Source organism: Scyliorhinus canicula, chromosome 8, assembly GCF_902713615.1.
Source record: "Scyliorhinus canicula chromosome 8, sScyCan1.1, whole genome shotgun sequence".
Lineage (NCBI taxonomy): Eukaryota > Metazoa > Chordata > Chondrichthyes > Carcharhiniformes > Scyliorhinidae > Scyliorhinus > Scyliorhinus canicula.
In genome coordinates, this window is record NC_052153.1 from 9,698,621 (window position 1) to 9,720,058 (window position 21,438).

The following is a 21,438-nucleotide window of genomic DNA, read 5'->3' on the forward strand; positions in this document are numbered from 1 at the left end:
TACAAGGGTTCTTTAGGCGGTGGCAACCTTTTCTCGACTTTCTGGCTCAACGATAGGGTACGGGGACAGTAGCAGCAGCAACCCGGGGGGGTGGGGGGGGGGAAGGGGGAGGGAAAAGGTGTGTGTGTGTGTGTGGGGGGGGGGGGCGGCGGACGATGACTATGTTTGTTTATTTAATTTAAATTTATTTTTAAGTTCTTCTGTTGTTCATTGGGGTTGGGGGGGGTGGGGGATGGGATACATGCGTCGATACGGTCTGGGGGTGATAGTTATTATGGGTTATTTTGTTGCATTTCATTGTTTGTCGTTAAGTTTTATATTTTCTGTAAAAAATTCCAATAAAAATTATATTTTAAAAAAAAGGTTGGGGCTGATACAGCTGAAGGTGGTATACGGAGCATACCTCACGAGGGAAAGGATGAGCCAATTCTTTGAAGGAGTAGAAGATGTGCGAGCGTTGCACGGGGGGAACACCCCGCTAATCACGTTTATATGTTTTGGTCCTGTCCAAAGCTAGAGGATTACTGGAGGGGGTTTTTAGGGTAATTTCTAAAGTGATGCACGTGAAACTGGACCCGGGTCCCCGGGAGGCCATATTCGGGGTGTCGGACCAGCCAGAGTTGGAAATGGGTGTGGAGGCAGATATCGTAGCCTTCGCCTCGTTGATCGCCCAAAGGCGGATCCTGATGGGTTGGAGATCAGCCTCTCCACCCTGTGCCCTGGCGTGGTGGGGGGACCAGATGGAATTCTTGACTCTTGAGAAGGTGAAGTTTGAACTGAGGGGAAGGATGGAGGGGTTCTTCAATTCAGGGGCATTATTCATCATGCACTTTCAAGAACTGGATAACATCGAACATTAGTTTGGGGGGGGGGGGGGGTGTTAATGGTGACTATGGGTGATTCCTGAATCCTTTTGTTTGGGGTTTGGTGGGAGGATGAGATCGTTGTTATTGATATGGGGATTGACATATTTGTTACTGATTATTGTTTATTGTTGGTGGGTGTAAATTTGGGAGAAAATGTGAAAAAGGAGAATAAAAAATATTTTAAAAAAAGAATATAGATTGTTGCAATGTTTATCACTGCAATTAAAAATTCCAAAATTAGCAATGCACACCTACTTATTCTAAAGTTCACCAATATATTTCAGGCGGTTTTTAAAAAGGTTGATGCCAGCGAGTGACTTTGTTAAAAGACATTTCAAGTTGGGAAAGATCAAACTTACTTGTATTCAAAATTCAAACTGGGGAACTTGGCCAACAAGGCTTCATAAGACTCTCTCAGTTATTCACAGTTCGTGACAATTCTCGACGCTGGTCCAAAAGCTTCTCCTCTTTGCCATCTTTAGGAGAAGAAAAAAAATGTTAAAACTCTAATTCTTCTGTTTACATATTATTGACCACACAAATCGATTTCAGGTTTATTAGAAATCACAGCTAAAGGATGACTTGTCAATTGGAATTGACATACTAATGGAATCTACAGATACATTTTAAATACTGCCAATATGACCACTTCTTAGCATATAGGTGAGGGTGAGTGTGACTACCTTTGCCATCAATGCAACATTTGACAGAGTATGGCATCAAGGAACCCCAGCAAAACTGGATTCAATGGGAATAAGGGTGAAAACCCTCTGCTAGTTGGAGTCATACCTGGCACAAAGGAAGATGGTTCTGGTTGTTGGAGGTCAATGAGCTCAGCTCCAAGACATTAGTCTGGAGTTCATGATTGTAGTGTCCTAGGCCCAACCATCTTCAGCTGTTTCATCAATGATCTTCCTTCCATCATAAGGTCAGAAGTGGGAATGTTTGCTGATGACTGCATAATTTTCAGTAACATTTGTGACTCCTCAGATACTGAAGCTGTCCATGTCCAAATGCACCAAGACCTGGACAATATCCAGGCTTGGCCTGACAAGTGGCAAGTAACATTCATGCCACACGAGTGCCAGGCAATGGCCATCTCCAACAAAAGAGGATCTAACCACCACCCTTGACATTCAATGGCATTACCATCACTGAATCCCCCACAATCAACATCCTGGGGGTTACCATTGATCAGAAACTGAACTGGACTAGTCATAAATGTTGTGGCTACCATAGCAGGTCAAAGGCTAGGAAATCTGTAGCAAGTAACTCACCTCCTAACTCCCCAAAGCCTGCCCTCCATCTACAAGGCACAAGTCAGAAGTGTTATGGAATATTCTCCACTTGCCTGGCTCCAACAACACTCCAGAAGCTTGACACCATCCAGGACAAAACAACCCATTTGATTGCTCCCCTTTACATAAACATTCAATCTCCCTATCACCAACGAGCAGTGGCAAGTATGTACACCATGTACAAGATACACTGCAGGAACGTACCAAGGTTCCTTAGGCATATCTTCCAAACCCATGACTACTACCATCTAGAAGGACAAGAGTAACAGATATCTGGGAACCCCAACACCTGGATGTTCCCTGCCTAGCCACTCACTCTCCCAGCTTGGAAATATATTGCTGTTCCTTTTACATTTGCTGGGTCAAATTCCCTCCCTAATAGTATTGTGGGTGTACCTACACCTCAGGGACTGCAGTGGTTCAATAAGGCAGTTCATCATCACCTTCTCAAGGGCAACTAGGGTTGGGCAATAAATACTGGTCTAGCCAGCGATATCAATTTAACAGGACAAGATTAAATTGAATTTCGAAACAAATTGAAAAGTCATTACAAAACAAAATGAGAGTAGCACAAATAATATTTATCTGTGACAGGATCAGTTTGTCAAAATTGATACAATACTATCACATTCAAAAACGGTACAAACCGTCATAATTCAGTTTCTGCATTTCTGATTCTAGCTTTTCTCTGTTCTTTTTAACAGCTTCAAAAGCATCTTGGTTTTTCTTGTAACTACCGTCCACCTTTTTCACTTCTGTCTGCTTGGTTTTCAATTCCTGCTGGGCATGTTTCAATTTCATCTGAGCCTACATCAGAACAGTAGAACATCAAAATAAATTGGTAATATTTGTGCTGAGAAAAAAAGTTAACTTAGTTTGGCAATAACTGTAATCGTTACATATATGACTTCTAAGTATAGATTGCCACCTCTCCTGTACTTTCATCAGACCAAGAAATTTTAGAAACAAAACTAAAATGCTGCACGGTAGCATAATGATTAGCATTATGGCTTCACAGTGCCAGGTTCGATTCCCGGCTTGGGTCACTATGTGTGGAGTCTGCACGTTCTCCCTGTCTGCGTGGGTTTCCTCCGGCTGCTCCGGTTTCCTCCCACAAGTCCTGAAAGACGGGCTATTAGGTAATTTTGACATTCTGAATTCTCCCCGTGTACCAGATCAGGCGCCGGAATGAGGCGACTAGGGGCTTTTCACAGTGTTGCAGTGTTAATGTAAGTCTACATTAGGCAATAAAGATTATTATTAGACAATAAACATCTCAAAATAGCTTTCATTATGGACTATGGCAAGCAGACTTTTGAAAAATTGGAACCCCTAGATAGCCAGCAGTTTCTGGAAATGATGAGCTTCTACTGCCCCTGTTTTAAATCTCAGCATCAATAACGTGATACTAAAACATTGGTACAGAGAGAGAGGATTTGAAAACAAGAATCAGAATTCAAAAATCTAAATATTACCTAAATATTCAATTTTAATGTGCATTTTAAATTTAAAAACCATATCAGTGTAATTTTCTTTGCCACATTCATTTTTAGCAAATGCCACTTTTAACAAATCAGGAGGTTGAACATCAGTTTTATCTCAGTAGAGCAAGTGTAATACAATTTTCAGACTGACGTTCTGCAGCATGGTACAGAGGAAGAAACAAACTTCAACATTTGCATTTAAAGGATTACATTTATATGTATCATTTATTGTAGCACCAGTAGCAACCTTCGCTTCAAGCTATAAGCAGTCTCAAAACATAGCACGAATTACAAACCTGCTTGGCTTCTGTTTCGGCTTTGCTGATGTCATTCTTGCAAGCCATCATCTGTCCAGCAAGAGTAGCTGCCTCTCCATCTTCATTACTGGAGAGACCAGCAGAAACTGCATTGAAGTGCTGCTGAGCAGCTTCCAGAGTCTTGTCATCTTTCTGACTAGTCTCCTGTAGAGAGTTCAGTTCATCAGAGATCTTCTTCACTTCCTTTTCCTTGGCTGCAAGAGTATTACCATCCTAAATAAAAGAGAGATGCTAATTGATCAAGGTGCAAAAAATTGTGCAAGAGTTGACACTTTTACATTTGTGCGTGATGCTTTTGCAGTGATATAGATTAGATGTTCAAGCATAAGAGCCAGCAGACATAGAATTGAAAACTTGACTGCTACCGAGAGTTTAACAAATGACAACAACATTTTAAATTTGATTAAAATATCAATTCAATCACTCAATCCAGTGACACACAGAAAACCCAACTTGCAAATTTTACAGATTGTGAAATGCTGCCCTCAACAGGCATTCAAACTCTCAAAACGAAGTGGCTTTGAACAAAGCAACTACATTAGGAAATGCGCTTTGAAAAAATAAATTTACCAGTATACTTCAAGACTACGGAAAGGTGCTGAGGGGGTGGCAGAGAGCAAAGTGTAAAAACATATATCGACATAAAATCAAGGGCAGTTTCAAAAGTTCTACTCCATCAACCACCAGGATTTATTTTAACGATTACCTCACCTCCTCCATACTTTTGACGAGCGTTTTCAGTTTTTTTTCTTCAGCTTTGAGGCTGTCTTTCTTAGAATCATATGTACTTTGCACTTTGGCATCCATACGGTGGGCATTAGCAACTGCTTGCTCCAGGGACTGAAGCACTCCGCCAACTTTCTGCAAGACAACAAATCCTTACTACGAGCTATGCAAATGAAACAGAGAATCAGTGTAAACCTCTCTGTCTCTATTGAAAAAAAGTGAAGAACAGGAGCAACATTTTACATGCGTTTGATTAGCCAATGAAAGTAATTGGAGAAAAGACTGTAATCTAGATGTAGGGAGAGGCGAATCAACGCCTTGCAACTGGGAGCATCCAACTGTGTCCGAATTTAAATGCTTCCTGCTTAGCCAGTAATCCCAAAAAACAAAACAAATCAATGCCGAGTTTCTACATCAGTTGGATCTTCTTATTAAGTGCAATTTTCAACAGGAACTGGCCAAGTGCGCAAGCAAAATGTAGGTGCCATCTATCATCGGGACAAACACTTTGCAGAACATGAGCCGATCATAATGAAAGCGTAACAGTGCTTTGCGACTAGTGTGTACCTCATCTCGGATTTTCTCCAACTCAGACACTTCTTTGCTGATTGCCTTCATTTTCTTTTCACAGTCTGCATTGGTTTCTTGGAGTTGGGTGATGTTGTCTTGCATCTTCTTCAGATCTTCAGCAGAGCGCAACTTGGTGTCCTCGGCGCAAACAAACTGATATGCCACATATAGACGGGTAAGATGCTCGATCTCACGGGTTATCTTCTGGAATTCCAAGTATGAGGATCTTTCCTACCAGTAACAAGATAATAACAATCAGAATGGAGTACTTTACTCAGATGGTTAAGAATCAAATAACCTGTTACGGGTGGCAAATTCTGGAATTAAAATATTAATTCAAATTACTTAAATGAGTGACCTACAGAAATGCTGATTTGTAAACTTTACCACACGCTCACAGATCTTAAAATTTGTTTAAAATTACAGTTCAATCCAAACCTCCCCTGTCCATACCCTAACTTGCAATAAGTCCCATTCATCCATAAGTCCTCTGCTTGCTGCCCTAGATCGACTCTCCCCAGTTTTAAAACTCGTACCCCCAAACCCTCCGTGGCCTCACGTCTCCCTATTTCTGCAAAATCTTCCAGCTTTACAACCCTCCGAGATCTCTGCGCTTGTCCAATTCTGGCATTTTGAGCATCTATATTTTCACCACTCCACCAGTGCTGACCGTGCCTCTGCTGCCCAGACTCTACCCTCCAGAATTCCCTTTAAGCTTCTTCTTCTCTCTGCTCCTGTAAAACACTCCTCCAAGTTTATCTCTTTGACAAAACTTTTGGCCACCAGCAGGTTAGGTGGATTGTCCAAAAAGGTTAGGTGGGGTTACGGGGTAGGGTGGAGGTGCTGGCTTAAGTGGGGTGCTCTTTCCAAGGGCAGATGCAGACTCGATGGGCCGAATGACCCCCTTCTGCACTGTAAATTCTATGATTCTATAATATCTGGTTCTGTGGCTTGGTGTCAAACATTCGTTGATAATCGTTCCTGTGAAAAGCCCTGAGACGTTTATATAAATTTTGTTTTATAATGAAGATTAGCTCTCAGGAGTTTAAGAGTTTCTAAAAAAAAAAATCAAGAATCTAAAGTCCAGCATTTCAATCCAGTCAGGCATGAATAACTGTCTAATTTTGTGGTGCCTCTGTAAACAATCTCCACAGGACTTTCTCCCAGCTCCATCCACCTTCTCCAATAAAAACAGAAAATGCTGGGTATACTCAGTAGGTCTGGCAGCATCTGTGCAGAGAAACAGAGTTAATGTTTCGAATCTAAATGATCGTTCTACAGAACTGAAGCAAGCATTGATATTCTCTCCTCTTTGGAGTACAGTTGCAGAGACTCTGGTTGTCTTCCATGTCTTCTAGAATCTTCCTTAAGGGTTAAACATTCACAAGAAAGCCTTGACAATCAGTGTCAGCATCTAAACAACACCGACCATCACAGCAGAGTTCAGTCCAGTCCTCATACAACTTTCACAGACACGGATTTCCAGGAAGAGGAACTAGATAGCAATTAACAGCAACAGCCGTGACCATTTTTTCATTCCTTAACCTAGGAGTGTCTCAACCCAACTGCAGTCACCTCATCCCCATCAAACTCAAATTCGGGTAAATGAATGTGAACATGATAATTCTTCCATGTACTGCTCAACTAATGCTGGGCAAATTAATTAAGGTTATAATGCAAAGAAATACATCAACAAATTATTTAAAAAGTAATTAAAATTCAAAGTCTTAAGGAAATGGACGATGCAGACTTGAGGGGCGGCATTCTCCTCTACCCGGCGTAGGGGAGTGGCGCCAACCACTCCGGCGCGGGCCTCCCCAAAGGTGCGGAATTCTCCGCATCTTTGGGAGCTAGGCCCACGCCGGAGCGGTTGGCACCACGCCGACTGGCGCCAAAACCAGCACCAGTGGCCTTTCAGGCCTGCCGCAAGGCCTTCGCCGGTTCGCGCATGCGCGCTGGGGGATTCTCTTCTGCCTCCGCCATGGCGGAGGCCGTGGCGGCGGCTTAAGAGAAAGAGTGCCCCCACGGCACTGGCCCGCCTGGCGATCGGTGGGCCCCGATCGCGGGCCATGCCACCGTGGGGGCGCCCCCCCAGGACCCCGCTCACGCCGCCGATCCCGCCGCCACCAGAGGTGGTTCAAACTTCGGCGGCAGGAGAGGCCTCCCAGCGGCGGGATTTCGGCCCATAGCGGGCCGGAGAATCACCACAGGGGCCTTGCCGAACGGCGCGGACATCACGCCGATCAGCGTGGGGTGATTCCCGCCCCTGCCAATTCCCGGGTGGCGGAGAATTTCTGCCACGGCGGGATTTTCGGCGGCCCCGGGCAATTCTCTGACCTTGCTGCGGGTCGGAGAATTTCGCCCGAGGTGTGAAAGCAGCACCTGTAGCATTTGGGATGATATTTTAAGTTTCTTGACACCATTATGATATGCTCAGCTGTAGTTTTTAAAATATATTTTTAAGATTACTTTCTTCCCCCATTTGTTTATAACAATAAATGCAACAAATAACAGAAGAATTGATGCAAAAATGGTACAGACAGAATAAGAGTTTTGCCTGCATAAATAGAAGCAAAAGCTGACAGATCAGATTGAGAACAGGTCAGCTGAGGAACGAGAGACTCGAGTTTAAATGCCAGATCAATCCAACAATGAGATACCATAGTGAATGGGGAAAAGAGAACAAGAGGGTAAGAAGGAGACATTTCTGAACATGTCTCCCAGCCTACAAATGCCTCTATCTCTCCAGGTATTGAATGCTCAGCGGTAGTTGATTACAGGCTGCCTCAATGAGGAATTCTACAGGAAGGAAAGCAGAACAGCATCCTGATGGGAAAAATAACATTAGAAAAGCAGATTTTCCATTCCTGATTGAATGAAATGGAAAGTAATTAGGATTTGAGTGTCCAGGGGTCCTTCAGGTACTTGGTTAAATTCAGAGATTATATAGCAACTGTCAAAAAGACAGATTATTACCTTCTTTTCCAAATAGGGAAGCCATTAATTATACATACCTCTGGGCAGCACGGTGGCACAGTGGTTAGCATTGCTGCCTACGGCGCTGAGGACCCGGCCCTGGGTCACTGTCCGTGTGGAATTTGCACATTCTCCCCGTGTCTGCATGGGTTTCACCTCCACAACCCAAAAGATGTGCAGGATAGGTGGATTTGCCACTCTAAATTGCCCCTTAATTGGAAAAAATAATTGGGTACTCTAAATTTATTTTAAAAAAATTATACATACCTCTTTCAGTTTCTGAAGTGTTGGAGTAATTTCCTCTTCAAGAATCTAAAATATAATAAAGTCCAGCAAAACAAAGTTAGAAGATTAAACAGAAGTGCTTTTTACCTTGATTCACAAATTAAAATACATAAAATGGAGTTGTTGCAACATCATTTTAAAAAGTCATGCCTAAAAATATTTATTTTGAACGTGGCCCTTCAAAATCAGTACAGAAATAATTTGTATATTCTATAGTATGCCATAAAATATATAACACTATAAAGCAACATGCACAAAATTCCAGAATTGTTAACATTTGCATTTGTCACAAACGACTTAACAACTGTTCAACAAATAAGTCTCAAAGTATTGTACTGGTTTCAGTGTTAAACATGTCCACTCATGTTAAACGTCTCCACGTATACAGCTTCTGAGTATTCTGTAGCAAAATTTTCTTTTAATTGACTGGTACTATCCAGATGACCTACAACCCTCAAATTGCATAGACATCCAAAGACAACGCACCAACACTTTGTCTTATTAGGTAGCAGGGAACACGTGATAAGAACATTTATCGCAAGTGCAATTTCGTAACACTCCAGGCATTAATAAACTGCAACAAAAGATTTGTCGTTGTGGTCTTTTGCGAAGTTTTCTTTCCAAAAGAAAAATCACGTTTTATTTTTGGCATTCATGTTTATTGTGAATGCCAAAAAACGTGTTCATTTGAGAAAATCCAATTACACAGTGTGGCATGGGCCAATTTTGGAACTGGAGCAGGCTGGCTATACGGGTAATTGAGTGGGCATAATGAGTTGAGGGAATAAGTTCAGCCAGGGAAGATTTCCAAGTAAATGTGTAAATGTGTGCATATGGAGCAGGATTGCAATTTCAAAAGGGAGACAGGACAGCTGCAAGCAGCACTTTGACTGACGGTAGCCAAATTAAAGTTACACATGGAGGGAAAACCACAGCTAGGCTGACAAACATTACAATAACATACAATCTAACAACTTAACCATAAAGTCCTCTTAATAAAAAAAAGGTACAATTCCAAATCTTGAATTTGTGAAATATTACACCTGCAAGAAACACAAGCTGGATCAGGGATGTGGAGGCAGCATGCAATTTACCTTAGGGAATGCTTTTTAGTAAAATACTCCATGAAAGAGAATAGCCATAAATTCTCCCAGGCAAATAAGATGTCATCAATTGGTTTCCATGGGCTTCCTCATGCACCCATGTCAGAGAATATCAAATCTACCTGAAGCTTCTTTGGAGTTCCAGAATTCATGTAATCTACTGATCCCAAAATTCCAGCATGGTAGAAACCAATGTAGGAATTAATATTTATTCAGTAGCACAAATCACTGAACATAATGAAAACAGTGCTACAGAAAAAGCAACACTGGGGAATGATACTGAACTAAAAAGAATGGCATCCAGTCCCTTCTAAACCTGAATAGAATTGTTTAAATCCCAATATTCTTCCACCCTTGCATTGATTCTTGATGAGCATCAGCAAGCTGCCAGCACCTCACCCAATACAATAAGCTATTTAACTGCAGCGTGATCTTTATCTTACACATCACGCTCCCTCACAGATGGTATTGCCCAAATCAATATTTTTCCCTTTAGTTCAGAGAAGTGTTGATGTTAATTGTAATAAAAAACAGAAAATGCTGGAAAAACTCAGCAGATCTGACAGCATCTGTGGAGAGTGAAGCAGAGTTAATCTTTAAAGTCCATGCGACTCTTCTTCAGAGCGGAGTACATACAGGAGAGTACGTTTCTGTATCTATTACAGATTGAGTAATATTTTCTTGTGGTTTTCTAATGGAAGACGACAGATTGTATCTTGCTGTTTCTCAACAGATTTGAAATTTACTCTTTCAAGAATTAATTAAAAATCAAATGAACCGTATAGCACAGTGGCTTCTGTGCATTAAGTAGTTTCATTTAGCAAGTTAAAAATCCTTGAATTCACTCTTGTGTTTTAAAACCAAGACGAGCACAGGACAAGCTCGGCAACTTACCATTGCCCCAAACCACTTACCATTAGTGCTCATTCAGAAGAAAATACTGAAATTTAAGTAATAACAGAAAATGCTGCAAAGACTGCACCAGTGACGCAACATCATTACATGCTGAGAGAACAGGAAACCAATTTACCGTGTGAATTTCTTTCAGCTTAGCCTCCTTTTTCTCAATTGTTTTCTGGGCCGCTAACTTCTTGCACTCGTACATTCTGGTCCCTGCAGCTTCCTCAATCAAGGATAGGATCTAAGGAAAAATAATAAAGAATTAACGCCTGCATTGCCCTTCAAACAGACTATTTCAAATCTACACACAACTGAATACTGAAGCTGCACACTACAAAATTTAATAAAACTGTTATAAAACAAGTGCGCTGGTCACATCATTAACAGCCTGTAAACCTGGGGTTGTGAACGTTATGCTAGGCACCTGATATCCATTCTTTAACTGATTTCTATGAAAGCTTCTTTCTACAAAACTCTGAAACATGCATCCTTGACATGTCTGTCAAAGCCGCACATCTCAGCTGAACTTAAAAATGGAACACTTAGGGGCAGCACTGCGGCGCAGTGGTTAGCACTGCTGCCTCACATCACCGAAAACCCGGGTTCGATCCCGGCCCCGGGTCACTGTCCGTCTGGAGTTTGCACATTCTCCCCGTGTCTGTGTGGGTTTCACCCCCCAAAAAGATGTGCAGGGTAGGTGGATTGGCCACGCTAAATTGCCTGATTATTGGAAAAAAATTAATTCGGTACTCTAAATTATTTTTAAAATGGAACACACTTAAGTTTTGTAACATTGAATCACCTTTGCACACAAATACAACTATTAACAGCAACCACAAAAACAATGCAAGGTTGATTCTTAGGAACAGGAAGACAGAGCATATCTAAATACTTAATGTTGTGTGACAAATATGGATAGGACAATGATACATAAAACAACTCCTCACACAAGTTCTCCATTTCACCTTTTCAATAGAGTATACATGATGGTGGGGTGGCTGGAGGTGTAGGAAAAAAACCTAACTGCTGCAAGGTACTAGCTCAGTGGCTCTCAAGTACAGGAATTGGAATTCTATTCTGCATTTGCTGGCATTCTACTCTGCGTCAACAATCAATCATTTAGCATTCTAACAAGCTGGTATTGCCTTCTACTCTGCTGAATGAGGTACCAGAACTTTCTTTTTCATTCAGTTAAATAACTGGGTTCAGTTCAGTACAACAACCGTGTACCAGTCCTATCTTCAGCTATATTCTTATTGGGATCATTTTTGCTTATAATCAAGTTCACGATTTTATAGTCCTTGGAACAGAAGTTCCTACTCCTGTAAATTGCTAGCAGTTCAGTTTTACAGGTACAACCTCTAGAACACAGGATCGGGGAGTAGCTCTCCAAAAAGAAGTATACGGTCAGGTCATTCAGGTCGGAACCACTATTCACATGGCCTATAGAGATAATTCATGACATCAGGCGTCAGATACAAACTATACTTACCTCCGGAGGCTTCATATTCAGAACTTTAGTGATGCGGCCCTAAAAACAAAATCAATTTTATTATAAAAAAACACTACAGTCTCTATAAAAAGTGGAACAAGCATAATGGCTTTCAATTAAAATGGTGACACTTTTTCTTTAATACTATTTGTTTGAGTAAGCTCATTGAAACAAATATTTCAAATGGAAATACATAAATGTCTAGCTCTAAGAACAGGTGCAAAAGCACCTGAATTATTAGGTACAAACCTGCATGATAAGGAAGTGTGGATTGTTGACGTTTAGACCAATTGAACAGAAGAGATCTTGCACTCTGGTATTGTTTGCATTCACACCATTAATTAAGTACTTGTTTCTCCCACCAATTACCACCTGAAAAATAAATTGCATTCATATTGCCAGCTGTTTAAAATCAGAATTTTAAAAGTTTTGATTTTAATTGGCTTAGAAGTACAGCTGAATACAGCGTAGAAATAGTTCTCCGGAAAACCTGTGCAAACTCCCTCAATCTTTTACAAAAATCACAGTGACTAGAATGATGAATTCCTCAAACAATTGAACCAGCCACATTCCATTTAATCATTGAAACATCAATTGAAATGAAAACGTGATGTTCTTCTTTCAATGGGTTGTGCGATCTCTCAACCGGGAAATTTATCTTAATTAGGACTCCTTGCAGAACACAGTTTGGAAGAATGATACTTAATACACTTTTAAGAATGGCGGCTATAGGGCAGCACGGTGGCACAGTGGTTAGCATTGCTGCCTACGGCGCTGAGGACCCGGGTTCGAATCCTGGCTCTGGGTTACTGTCCGTGTGGAGTTTGCACATTCTCCCCGTGTCTGCGTGGGTTTCACCCCCACAACCCAAAAAATGTGCAGGATAGGTGGATTGACCACGCTAAATTGCCCCTTAATTGGAAAAATATAATTGGGTACTCTAAATTTAAAAAAGAATGGCTTCTATCACTGCTTCTTAAGCTACAGTCTGCAGACTTCTTGGGGACCAGGGCACAACGTGAAAGTGCATGCTGGGAGATGGGGTGGAGTGTGGCTCCTGCATCTTTTTTTATTCTTTCATGGGATGCAACTGTCATTGGCAAAGCCAGCATTTGCTGCCCACCCCTATTTACACGATACGGTGGTGGCCTTCTTGAACCACTGCTACGTGGTGTAGGTATACCCAGTGTCTTCAGGGAATGTTCCAGGATTTTGAGCCAGCGAGTGAAAAAGTATATATCTTTCCAAATCAGGATGATGTGTGACTTAGAGGGGAAAATGCAGGCACGGTGTTACCATCAGTCTGCTGTTCATGTCATTCTATGATGTGGAGATGCCGGCGTTGGACTGGGGGGAGCACAGTAAGAAGTCTTACAACACCAGGTTAAAGTCCAACAGGTTTGTTTCCAACACGAGCTTTCGGAGCACTGCTCCTTCCTCAGGTGAATGAAGAGATATGTTCCAGAAATATATATATATATAGACAAAGTCAAAGACGCCAGACAATGCTTGGAATGCGAGCATTGGCAGGTAATCAAATCTTTACAGATCCAGAGATAGGGGTAATCCCAGGTTAAAGAGGTGTGAATTGTCTCAAACCAGGACAGTTGGTAGGATTTTGCAAGTCCAGGCCAGATGGTGGGGGTGAATGTAATGCGACATGAATCCAAGATCCCGGTTGAGGCCGCACTCATGCGTTCGGAACTTGGCTATAAGTTTCTGCTCGGCAATTCTGCGTTGTCGCGTGTCACCTTCTCCAAGGCGGCCTTCAGGACACGCTACAACGCAGAATTCGATCAAGCAGGCTGCTTTGACCTAGATGATGTGAGCTTCCCGAGTATTGTCAGAACTGCACTCATCCAGGCAAGTGAAGAATATTTCTTTATACTCCTGACGTGGCTTTTAGATGGTGCACTGGTTTGGGGATTCAGCAGGTGAGTTACTTGCTGCAGGATTCACAGCCTCTTACCAACTCTCATAGCAGCAGTATTTATATGGCAGGTCCAGTTCAGTTTCTGGTCAAAGGTAACCCCAGGATATTATTAGTGGAGGATTTAGTGATGGCAATGCCATTGAATGTCATGGGGAAATGGTTACATTATTTCTTGTTGGAGATTGCCATTGCCTGGCACTTGTGATGAGAGTGTCACTTGTGAATGGTACCAAACACTGTGCAATCAGTAAACATTCCCATTTCTGAGCTTCGGAAGGTCATTGATGAGGCAGCTGATGATGGTTGGACCTTGGTCATTACCCAGAGGACCTCAATCAGTGATGTCCCAGGGCTGATAGTGTTCCAAAAATCACTAAATATGACTCCAACCAGACTGGAGTTCCAAAGAAAAGTTGATGTTAACTCTGTTTCTCTCCACAGATGGTGCCAGGCCTACTGAGTTTATCCAGCATTTTCTTTTTTTATAACAAGTATCCTTTGTCTGGCAGATAAACCGTTGTGCAAAATTTGGTTCCCGAACCAGGGGCAAAATTCTCCCCTACCCGGCGGGGGCGTAGCGGAGTGGCGCCAACCACTCTGGCACCAGGCCTCCCCAAAGGTGCGGAGATTCCGCACTTTAGGGGCTAGGGCCGCGCCAGAGTGGCTCCCGTTCCGCCGACTGGCGCAAACGGCCTTTGGCGCAACGCCGCCTGGCATCAGGGCTGGCCGAAAGGCCTTCGCCGGTCGGCGCGAGTCCGCGCATGCGCTGGAGTGTCAGTGGCTGCTGACTTCACCACCGGCGCATGCGCGGTGGAGGGGGGCTTTTCTGCCTCCGCCATGGTGGAGGCCGTGGCGGAAGAAAAAGAGTGCCTCGATCGCGGGTCAGGCCACCGTGGGGGCACCCCCCAGGGTCCAATCGCCCGGTGCCGTGCCGCCCCCCCCCCCCCCCCAGGGGCCCGCTCCGCCACCAATCCCGCCGGCACAGAGGTGGTTTAAACCACGTCGGCGGGAGGCCTGACAGCGGCGGGACTTCGGCCCATTGTGGGCCGGGAGAATCGCTGCCGGGGGGGGGGGGGGGCACACGCCGATCTGCGGGGCGTGATTCCCGCTCCCGACGATTCCCGGGTGGCAGAGAATTCCGGCCACGGCGGGATTTACGCCGGGCCCGGGCGATTCCCCGACCCTGCAGGGGGTCGGAGAATTCCACCCCAGGAATCTAAAGCAGGCTGCAGAGCTGAGTGCGCCAAATCCTAAACACTAGGCTGTAGGGCTATGGAATATAAAATGGATTTCATTCCAAACCAAAAGCACAATGGGGAACAAAAGGAAAAAAAAGAGGAGAGGGTGAAGAGGATGTGTTGCTGAAATCTTACTAACAATTCAATGTTTAATCTCACACAGTTCCTAAAAATACCTTTCAATAGACTCACTAAGTTTTCATGTCAACATTGTGGAATTTTAAGCACAATAAGAACATTGAAGAGCACCTGTCTTGAAACTGTAATTTCATCATGTGTCTCAAAGCCCAGAGGACTTTGTTTTTTGTCAGAGTTATCAAAGGTAATTGAGACAGTGGCTTTTGTAATCCCGGCTTGTCCATTTTTGTAGACCAAATCTTGAAGATTACTAGCTCGCACCTAACAGCGAGGAACAAAAGAAAGTTAACGTCAATGAAAGTTTCAGCATAAAAACACTTTCAGTATTATATTGCGATCTGATGTAATAGCAGTGTTCAAATAGCATCTAAAATTTACTCAAGTCAGTCAACGGATCGTGGTTTTCCTGAACCCCTTGATCTCTCACGGTCGATGCTAGTTAGTGACCAGTGACAGTACCTGATACAGCTCGGCCCTCATCACTGACCCCCACCCCGCAGTCTCACTGACCCAGGGCAAACACTACCCCACCTCAATGACCCGGGACAGCTTCTTCCCTCACCAACCTCAAACGACACTACCCCCAAGTGGCCTTTTGTAAAATTAATTTATGGGAAGTGGGCATCGCTGGTTAAGCCAGCATTTATTGCTCATCCTAGTTGCCCTTCAGGTGTGGTGAGTTGGCTTCTTGAACCGCTACAGTCCGATGTGTAGATACACCCAATGTGCTGTTAGGGAGAGAGCTCCAGAATTTTACCCCAGCGACAGCAAAGGAACAACGATATATTTCCAAGTCAAGGTGGTGAGTGACTTGGCGGGGAACCTCCAAGTGGTGGGTTCCCAGATATCTGCTGCTCTTGTCCTTCTGGATGGTAGCGGTCATAGGTTTGGAAGGTGCTGCCAAAGGACCCTTGGTGAGTTCCTGCAGTGCATCTTGTAGATGATACACATGACTGCCACTGGTCCTCGGCGGTGAGGGTTTGAATGTTTGTGGAAGGAGGAGCAATGAAGTGGATTCGCAGAGGAAACATCCCACAATCACGAACAGACACAGCAGATCCCACACAACTACTCTCACCTTGACCCATCTCTGCCACCCCTCCCAGTGCCGCCCCACCTTCCCACCACGGCTCAGACCACTGCCACCCCCATCCCCTCACCCCGATTCTGTCCAAACCCCAACCCCATCTCTCCCTCTCCATCCCCCTCCCCCCCACATCTCCCTCTTCTTCCCCCCCATTATCACCCTTTCTCTCTCCCCCCTCCCATTATCACCCTTTCTCTCTCCCCCTCCCCTCATCACCCTTTCTCTCTCCCCCTCCCCTCCCATTATCACCCTTTCTCTCTCCCCCCATCAATCACTCCCCCCCATCACTCTCTCTCTCCCCCATCACTCTCCCTCTCCCCCCCCCATCACTCTCCCTCTCCCCCCCCATCACTCTCCCTCTCCCCCCCATCACTCTCCCTCTCCCCCCCATCACTCTCCCTCTCCCCCCCCATCACTCTCCCTCTCCCCCCATCACTCGCCTCTCCCCCCATCCCCTCTCCCCAGCCTCCCTCCCGCCCCCCAGCACTCCCTCTCCACCCCCATCCTCTCCCTCTCCCTCCCCATCACTCTCCCCTCCTCCCCCCCCATCCTCTCCCTCTCCCCCCCCCATCACTCCTCCCTCTCCCCCCCCCCATCACTCTCCTCTCCCCCCCCCAATCTCCCTCTCCACTCCCCCCCCATCACCCTCCCTCTCCCCCCCAGCACCCCCTCTCCCCCACCCCATCACTCGCCCTCTCTCCCCCCACATCACTCTCCCTCGCCCCACCCATCACTCTCCCTCTCCCCCCCCATCACTCTGCCCCCCCCATCACGCTCCCCTCCCCCCCCATCACTCTCCCCCCTCCCCCCCCCTCACTCTCCCTCCCCCCCCCCCCATCACTCTCCTCTCCCCCCCCCATCACTCTCCCTCTCCCCCCATCACTCTCCCTCCCCCCCCATCACTCTCCCTCTTCCCCCCCATCCCCCTCCCTCTCCCCCCCCTCACTCTCCCTCTTCGTCCCCCCCCCCCCCCCATCACTCTCCCTCTCCCCCCACCCATCACTCTCCCCTCTCCCCCCCCCATCACTCTCCCTCTCCTCTCCCCCATCACTCTCCCTCTCCTCTCCCCCCATCACTCTCCCTCCCCCCCCCCATTACTCTCCCTCTCCCCCCCATCACTCTCCCTCCCCCCCCCCCATCACTCTCCCTCGCCCCCCCCCCCATCAAGCTCCCCCCCCCCCCAGCACTTCCCTCTCCCCCCCATACTCTCTCCTCTCCCCATCCCCAAACCCATCACTCTTCCCTCTCCCCCCCATCACTCTCCCTCTCCCCCCCATCACTCTCCCTCTCTCCCCGTCACTCTCCCTCTCCTCCCCCCCCATCACTCTCCCTCCTCCTCCCCCCCCATCACTCTCCCTCTTCCCCCCCCATCACTCTCCCTCTTCCCCCCCCCCCCATCACTCTCCCTCTTCCCCCCCCCCCCCCATCACTCTCCCCTCCCCCCCCCCCCCCCCCCATCACTCTCCCTCTCCCTCCCCCCCCCCCCCATATCGGACCTGGGACAGGTTACTGATGCCCAGCAGAAAGCAGATGGAGTCCAGGATGTTGGATTTGCCGCTGCCGTTGAGGCCGGTAATGGCGTTGAAGAGCGGGTCGAAGCCGTTAATCTCCGTCCTCTGCGCGTACGACTTGAAGCCGTCGATGATGATGGATCTGATGTACATGTTGCCCGGGCGGGTGGGGTTCAGTCCCGGCCTCCTGCCCAGCGGCAGCGATCAGCCGCCCGCGCTCCGCCCAACCGTTTGAATTTTGGCGCCAACCGCCGGCACTCTGCTCAATGTCTGGGCAACAGCTTCACACTCGCCGCGAACCGGCGATTTTAAAGGGAATGCCCCGACTGCAGCGCCGAGGAATTATCGCACTTGCGAGCGGTCTGCGTGGCTCTCAGAACAACGACCGATTCCCCGTTCAACGGCGGCTAAATCCAAGTTGTTGGAGTTTCTGTGACGGCGGCGTCCTGGCGCCGCCCGATGACGTCGCCGGAAAGGGGCGGGGCCCGCCAGCTCCTCTTAAAGGGGCCGCGTCCTCACAGGGAATCCCCCCAGGGCAGAAGGAGGCCATTCGGCCACTGGAGTCTGCACCGACCCTCATGGCTGGCTGAGTGGGCACATGCTTGGCCAATGCAATATAATGTGGGTAAATGTGAGGTTATCCACTTTGGTGGCATAAAACAGGAAGGCAGACTATTATCTGAGTGGTGGCAGTTTAGGAAAAGGGGAAGTGCAACGAGAACTGGTGTCATGGTGGAACAGTCGCTGAAGGTTGGCATGCAGGTACAGCAGTCGGTGAGGAAAGCTAATGGCATGCTGGCCTTCATAGCAAGGAGAATGGAGTATAAGAGTACGGATGTCTTGCTGCACTTATACAAGGCCTTGGTGAGGCCACACCTTGAGTATCGTGTGCAGTTTTGGTCTCCTCGTTTGAGGAAGGACATTCTTGCTGTTGAGGGTGTCCGGTGAGCGGTCACCAGACTAATTCCCGGGATGGCAGGACTGACATGTGAATGGAAACATAAAATCCTGATGGGTCTGATGCGAGAAGAATGTTGCGATGTTGGAGACGTCCAGAATTAGGGGTCACAGCCTAAGAATAAGGGTAAAGTCCAACAGGTTTGTTTCAAACACTAGCTTTCGGAGCACTGCTCCTTCCTCAGGAGAAGGAGCAGTCCTCCTTCACCTGAGGAAGGAGCTGCGCTCCGAAAGTTAGTGTTTGAAACAAACCTGTTGGACTTTAACCTGGTGTTGGAAGACTTCTTACTGTGCTCACCCCAGTCCAACGCCGGCATCTCCACATTAAGAATAAGGGGTAAGCCATTCAGGACCGTGATGAGGAAGAATCTCTTCTCCCAGAGAATTGCAAACTTGTGGGAATTCTCTACCACAGAAAGCTGTCGGGGCCAGTTCTTTGGATATATTCAAGAGGGAGCTGGACGTGGCCCTTGTGGCTAAAGGGATCAAGGGGTATGGAGAGAAAGCGGGAGTCAGATACTGAATTTCCATGATCATATTGAATGGATGTCCAGGCTCAAAGGGCCGAATGGCCTACACCTGCACCTATTTTCTATGTTTCTATCCTTGGACACAAGGGGCAATTTAGCATGGCCAATCCATCTATCCTGCACATCTTTGGCCTGTGGGTGGAAACCGGAGCACCCGGAGGAAACACACTCAGAAAAGGGGAGAACGTGCAAACTCCACACAGACATGACACGCAGGAGTGTCACAATTACCTATGGTTTGTCCTCGAACAAAACCAAGATGTTCGGATGGGGAAGCACCGAGCACTGCGAGAGACATTGCCAGGAACATACAGAGGTGCCCGAGAGAGGGCAAATAAAACACTAAAAGCATCCCATCTGCCCAGCCTTCCAAAGCACCAACAACCACCCTGCATATGGCAGAGTCTGCAGATCACCCATTGGGCTTACTCAGACAGCACGGTGGCATAGTGGTTAGCACAGTTGCTTCACAGCTCCAGGGTCCCAGGTTCGATTCCCGGCTTGGGTCACTGTCTGTGCGGAGTCTGCACGTTCTCCCCGTGTGTGCGTGGTTTTCCTCTAGGTGCTCCAATTTCCTCCCATAGTCCAAAGATGTGCAGGTTAGGTGGATTGGCCATTCTAAATTGCCCCTAGTGTCCAAAAAAGTTCAGTGGGGTGCTGGGTTACGGGGATAAAGGGGGATAGGGTGGAGGCGTGGGGCTTAAGTAGGGTGCTCTTTCCAAGGGTCGGTGCAGACTTGATGGGCTGAATGGCCTCCTTCTACACTGTAAATTCTATCTCAGAATCCATTGAACTGGAGTGGAAGCAAGTCCGCCTCGATCCTGAGGGGACTGCCTGTGACGAGACGTAGGAACGTACAACACTGAAACCAGGCCATTCAGCCCAACTAGTCCATTTTGGTGCCTATGCTGCACATGATAACTAGGATGTGGAGATGCCGGCGTTGGACTGGGGTGAGCACAGTAAGAAGTCTTCCAACACCAGGTTAAAGTCCAACAGGTTTGTTTCAAACACTAGCTTTCGTTGCGCAGCTCCTTATTCACCTGAGGAAGGAGCAGTGCTCCGAAAGCTGGTGTTTGAAAACAAACATGTTGGACTTTCACCTGGTGTTGTAAGACTTCTTACCATGATAACTAGAGTACTGAATCCAGTCCTTTTGGAAGGGTGTGAGTGCCTGCGAGAGGGTGCAGAGCAGATTTATCCGAATGGCTGGAAGAGTGAGGGGATTTAGTGACAAGGTTTGGTTGGAGAAACTGGGGTTATTCTCCTTGGAGCGGAGGCGATTGAGGGGAGATTTGATAGAGCTGTGATAAGATATGATTGCGACAAGTGTGGCTTGGAGGGGAGCCTCCAGGTGATGGTGTTCCCAGATGTCTGCTGCCCTTGTCCTTCTAGATGTAGCGGCTTTGGCTCTTGAAGGTGCTGCCTAAGGATGGGAGAAATGGCTTTTTTACGTCATAATGACTGTTGCTCGTTCTGGGTGAGTGTGCTTCACACTCAATTTGGCTCTGTTTCGTTACTTCGTTCTGGAGTCGCCAGGTATCATTAAGATACCGCCACAAGTTTCAAGGTCAAATTCAAAGCAATAAAACCATACACCAATTAGTAAGTTCAAACAAATGAGTTTATTATAATACAATTATAAACTACTCATGCACACGCTAAGATGACTAAACTATTCCTACCACTAGATAAATCAATACTTATCTTAAAAGGAACTGCCGGATCAGGGGACAAGGCCTCTTGCTCTGCACTGGGTCCGCAGACTTCAGGTTGGTGCGGGTTAAAAAAGGGGTCAGGAGTGTCTATCTCTGGTAGCGATCGTTGTGAGACACTTACTTGCTGGCGGCTGCTGTCCCAAACCTCTCCTCTCTCTCGGTCAAGGTCTTCTTCGGTAAAAGCTGGTCGAGAGGGCTGGTCAAGAGAGGAGGGCTGGTCAAGAAGAACGAACTGAGTTTGGGACCTGTCTTTTATAGGTCCTAGGGCTTCGCGCCCTTTTTGGCGGACCCTCTATCTGCTGGGGATCG

At 46.4% G+C, this 21,438-nt stretch overlaps 1 protein-coding gene across 1 annotated transcript in view; it reads right to left on the bottom strand.

Moving 5' to 3' along the window:
- Positions 1–18,367, bottom strand: part of smc2 (structural maintenance of chromosomes 2) — a 56,386-nt gene extending 38,019 nt beyond the window's left edge. The window contains 12 exon segments of the mRNA XM_038804147.1: positions 1,226–1,286; positions 1,289–1,342; positions 2,812–2,971; positions 3,945–4,178; positions 4,677–4,826; positions 5,259–5,492; positions 8,505–8,549; positions 10,656–10,766; positions 12,018–12,056; positions 12,267–12,389; positions 15,438–15,587; positions 17,910–18,367. Of these exon segments, the coding sequence (XP_038660075.1) occupies positions 1,226–1,286; positions 1,289–1,342; positions 2,812–2,971; positions 3,945–4,178; positions 4,677–4,826; positions 5,259–5,492; positions 8,505–8,549; positions 10,656–10,766; positions 12,018–12,056; positions 12,267–12,389; positions 15,438–15,587; positions 17,910–18,077 (1,529 nt within the window). The 5' untranslated portion in view covers positions 18,078–18,367.
- Between the last annotated feature and the right edge of the window lie 3,071 nt (positions 18,368–21,438).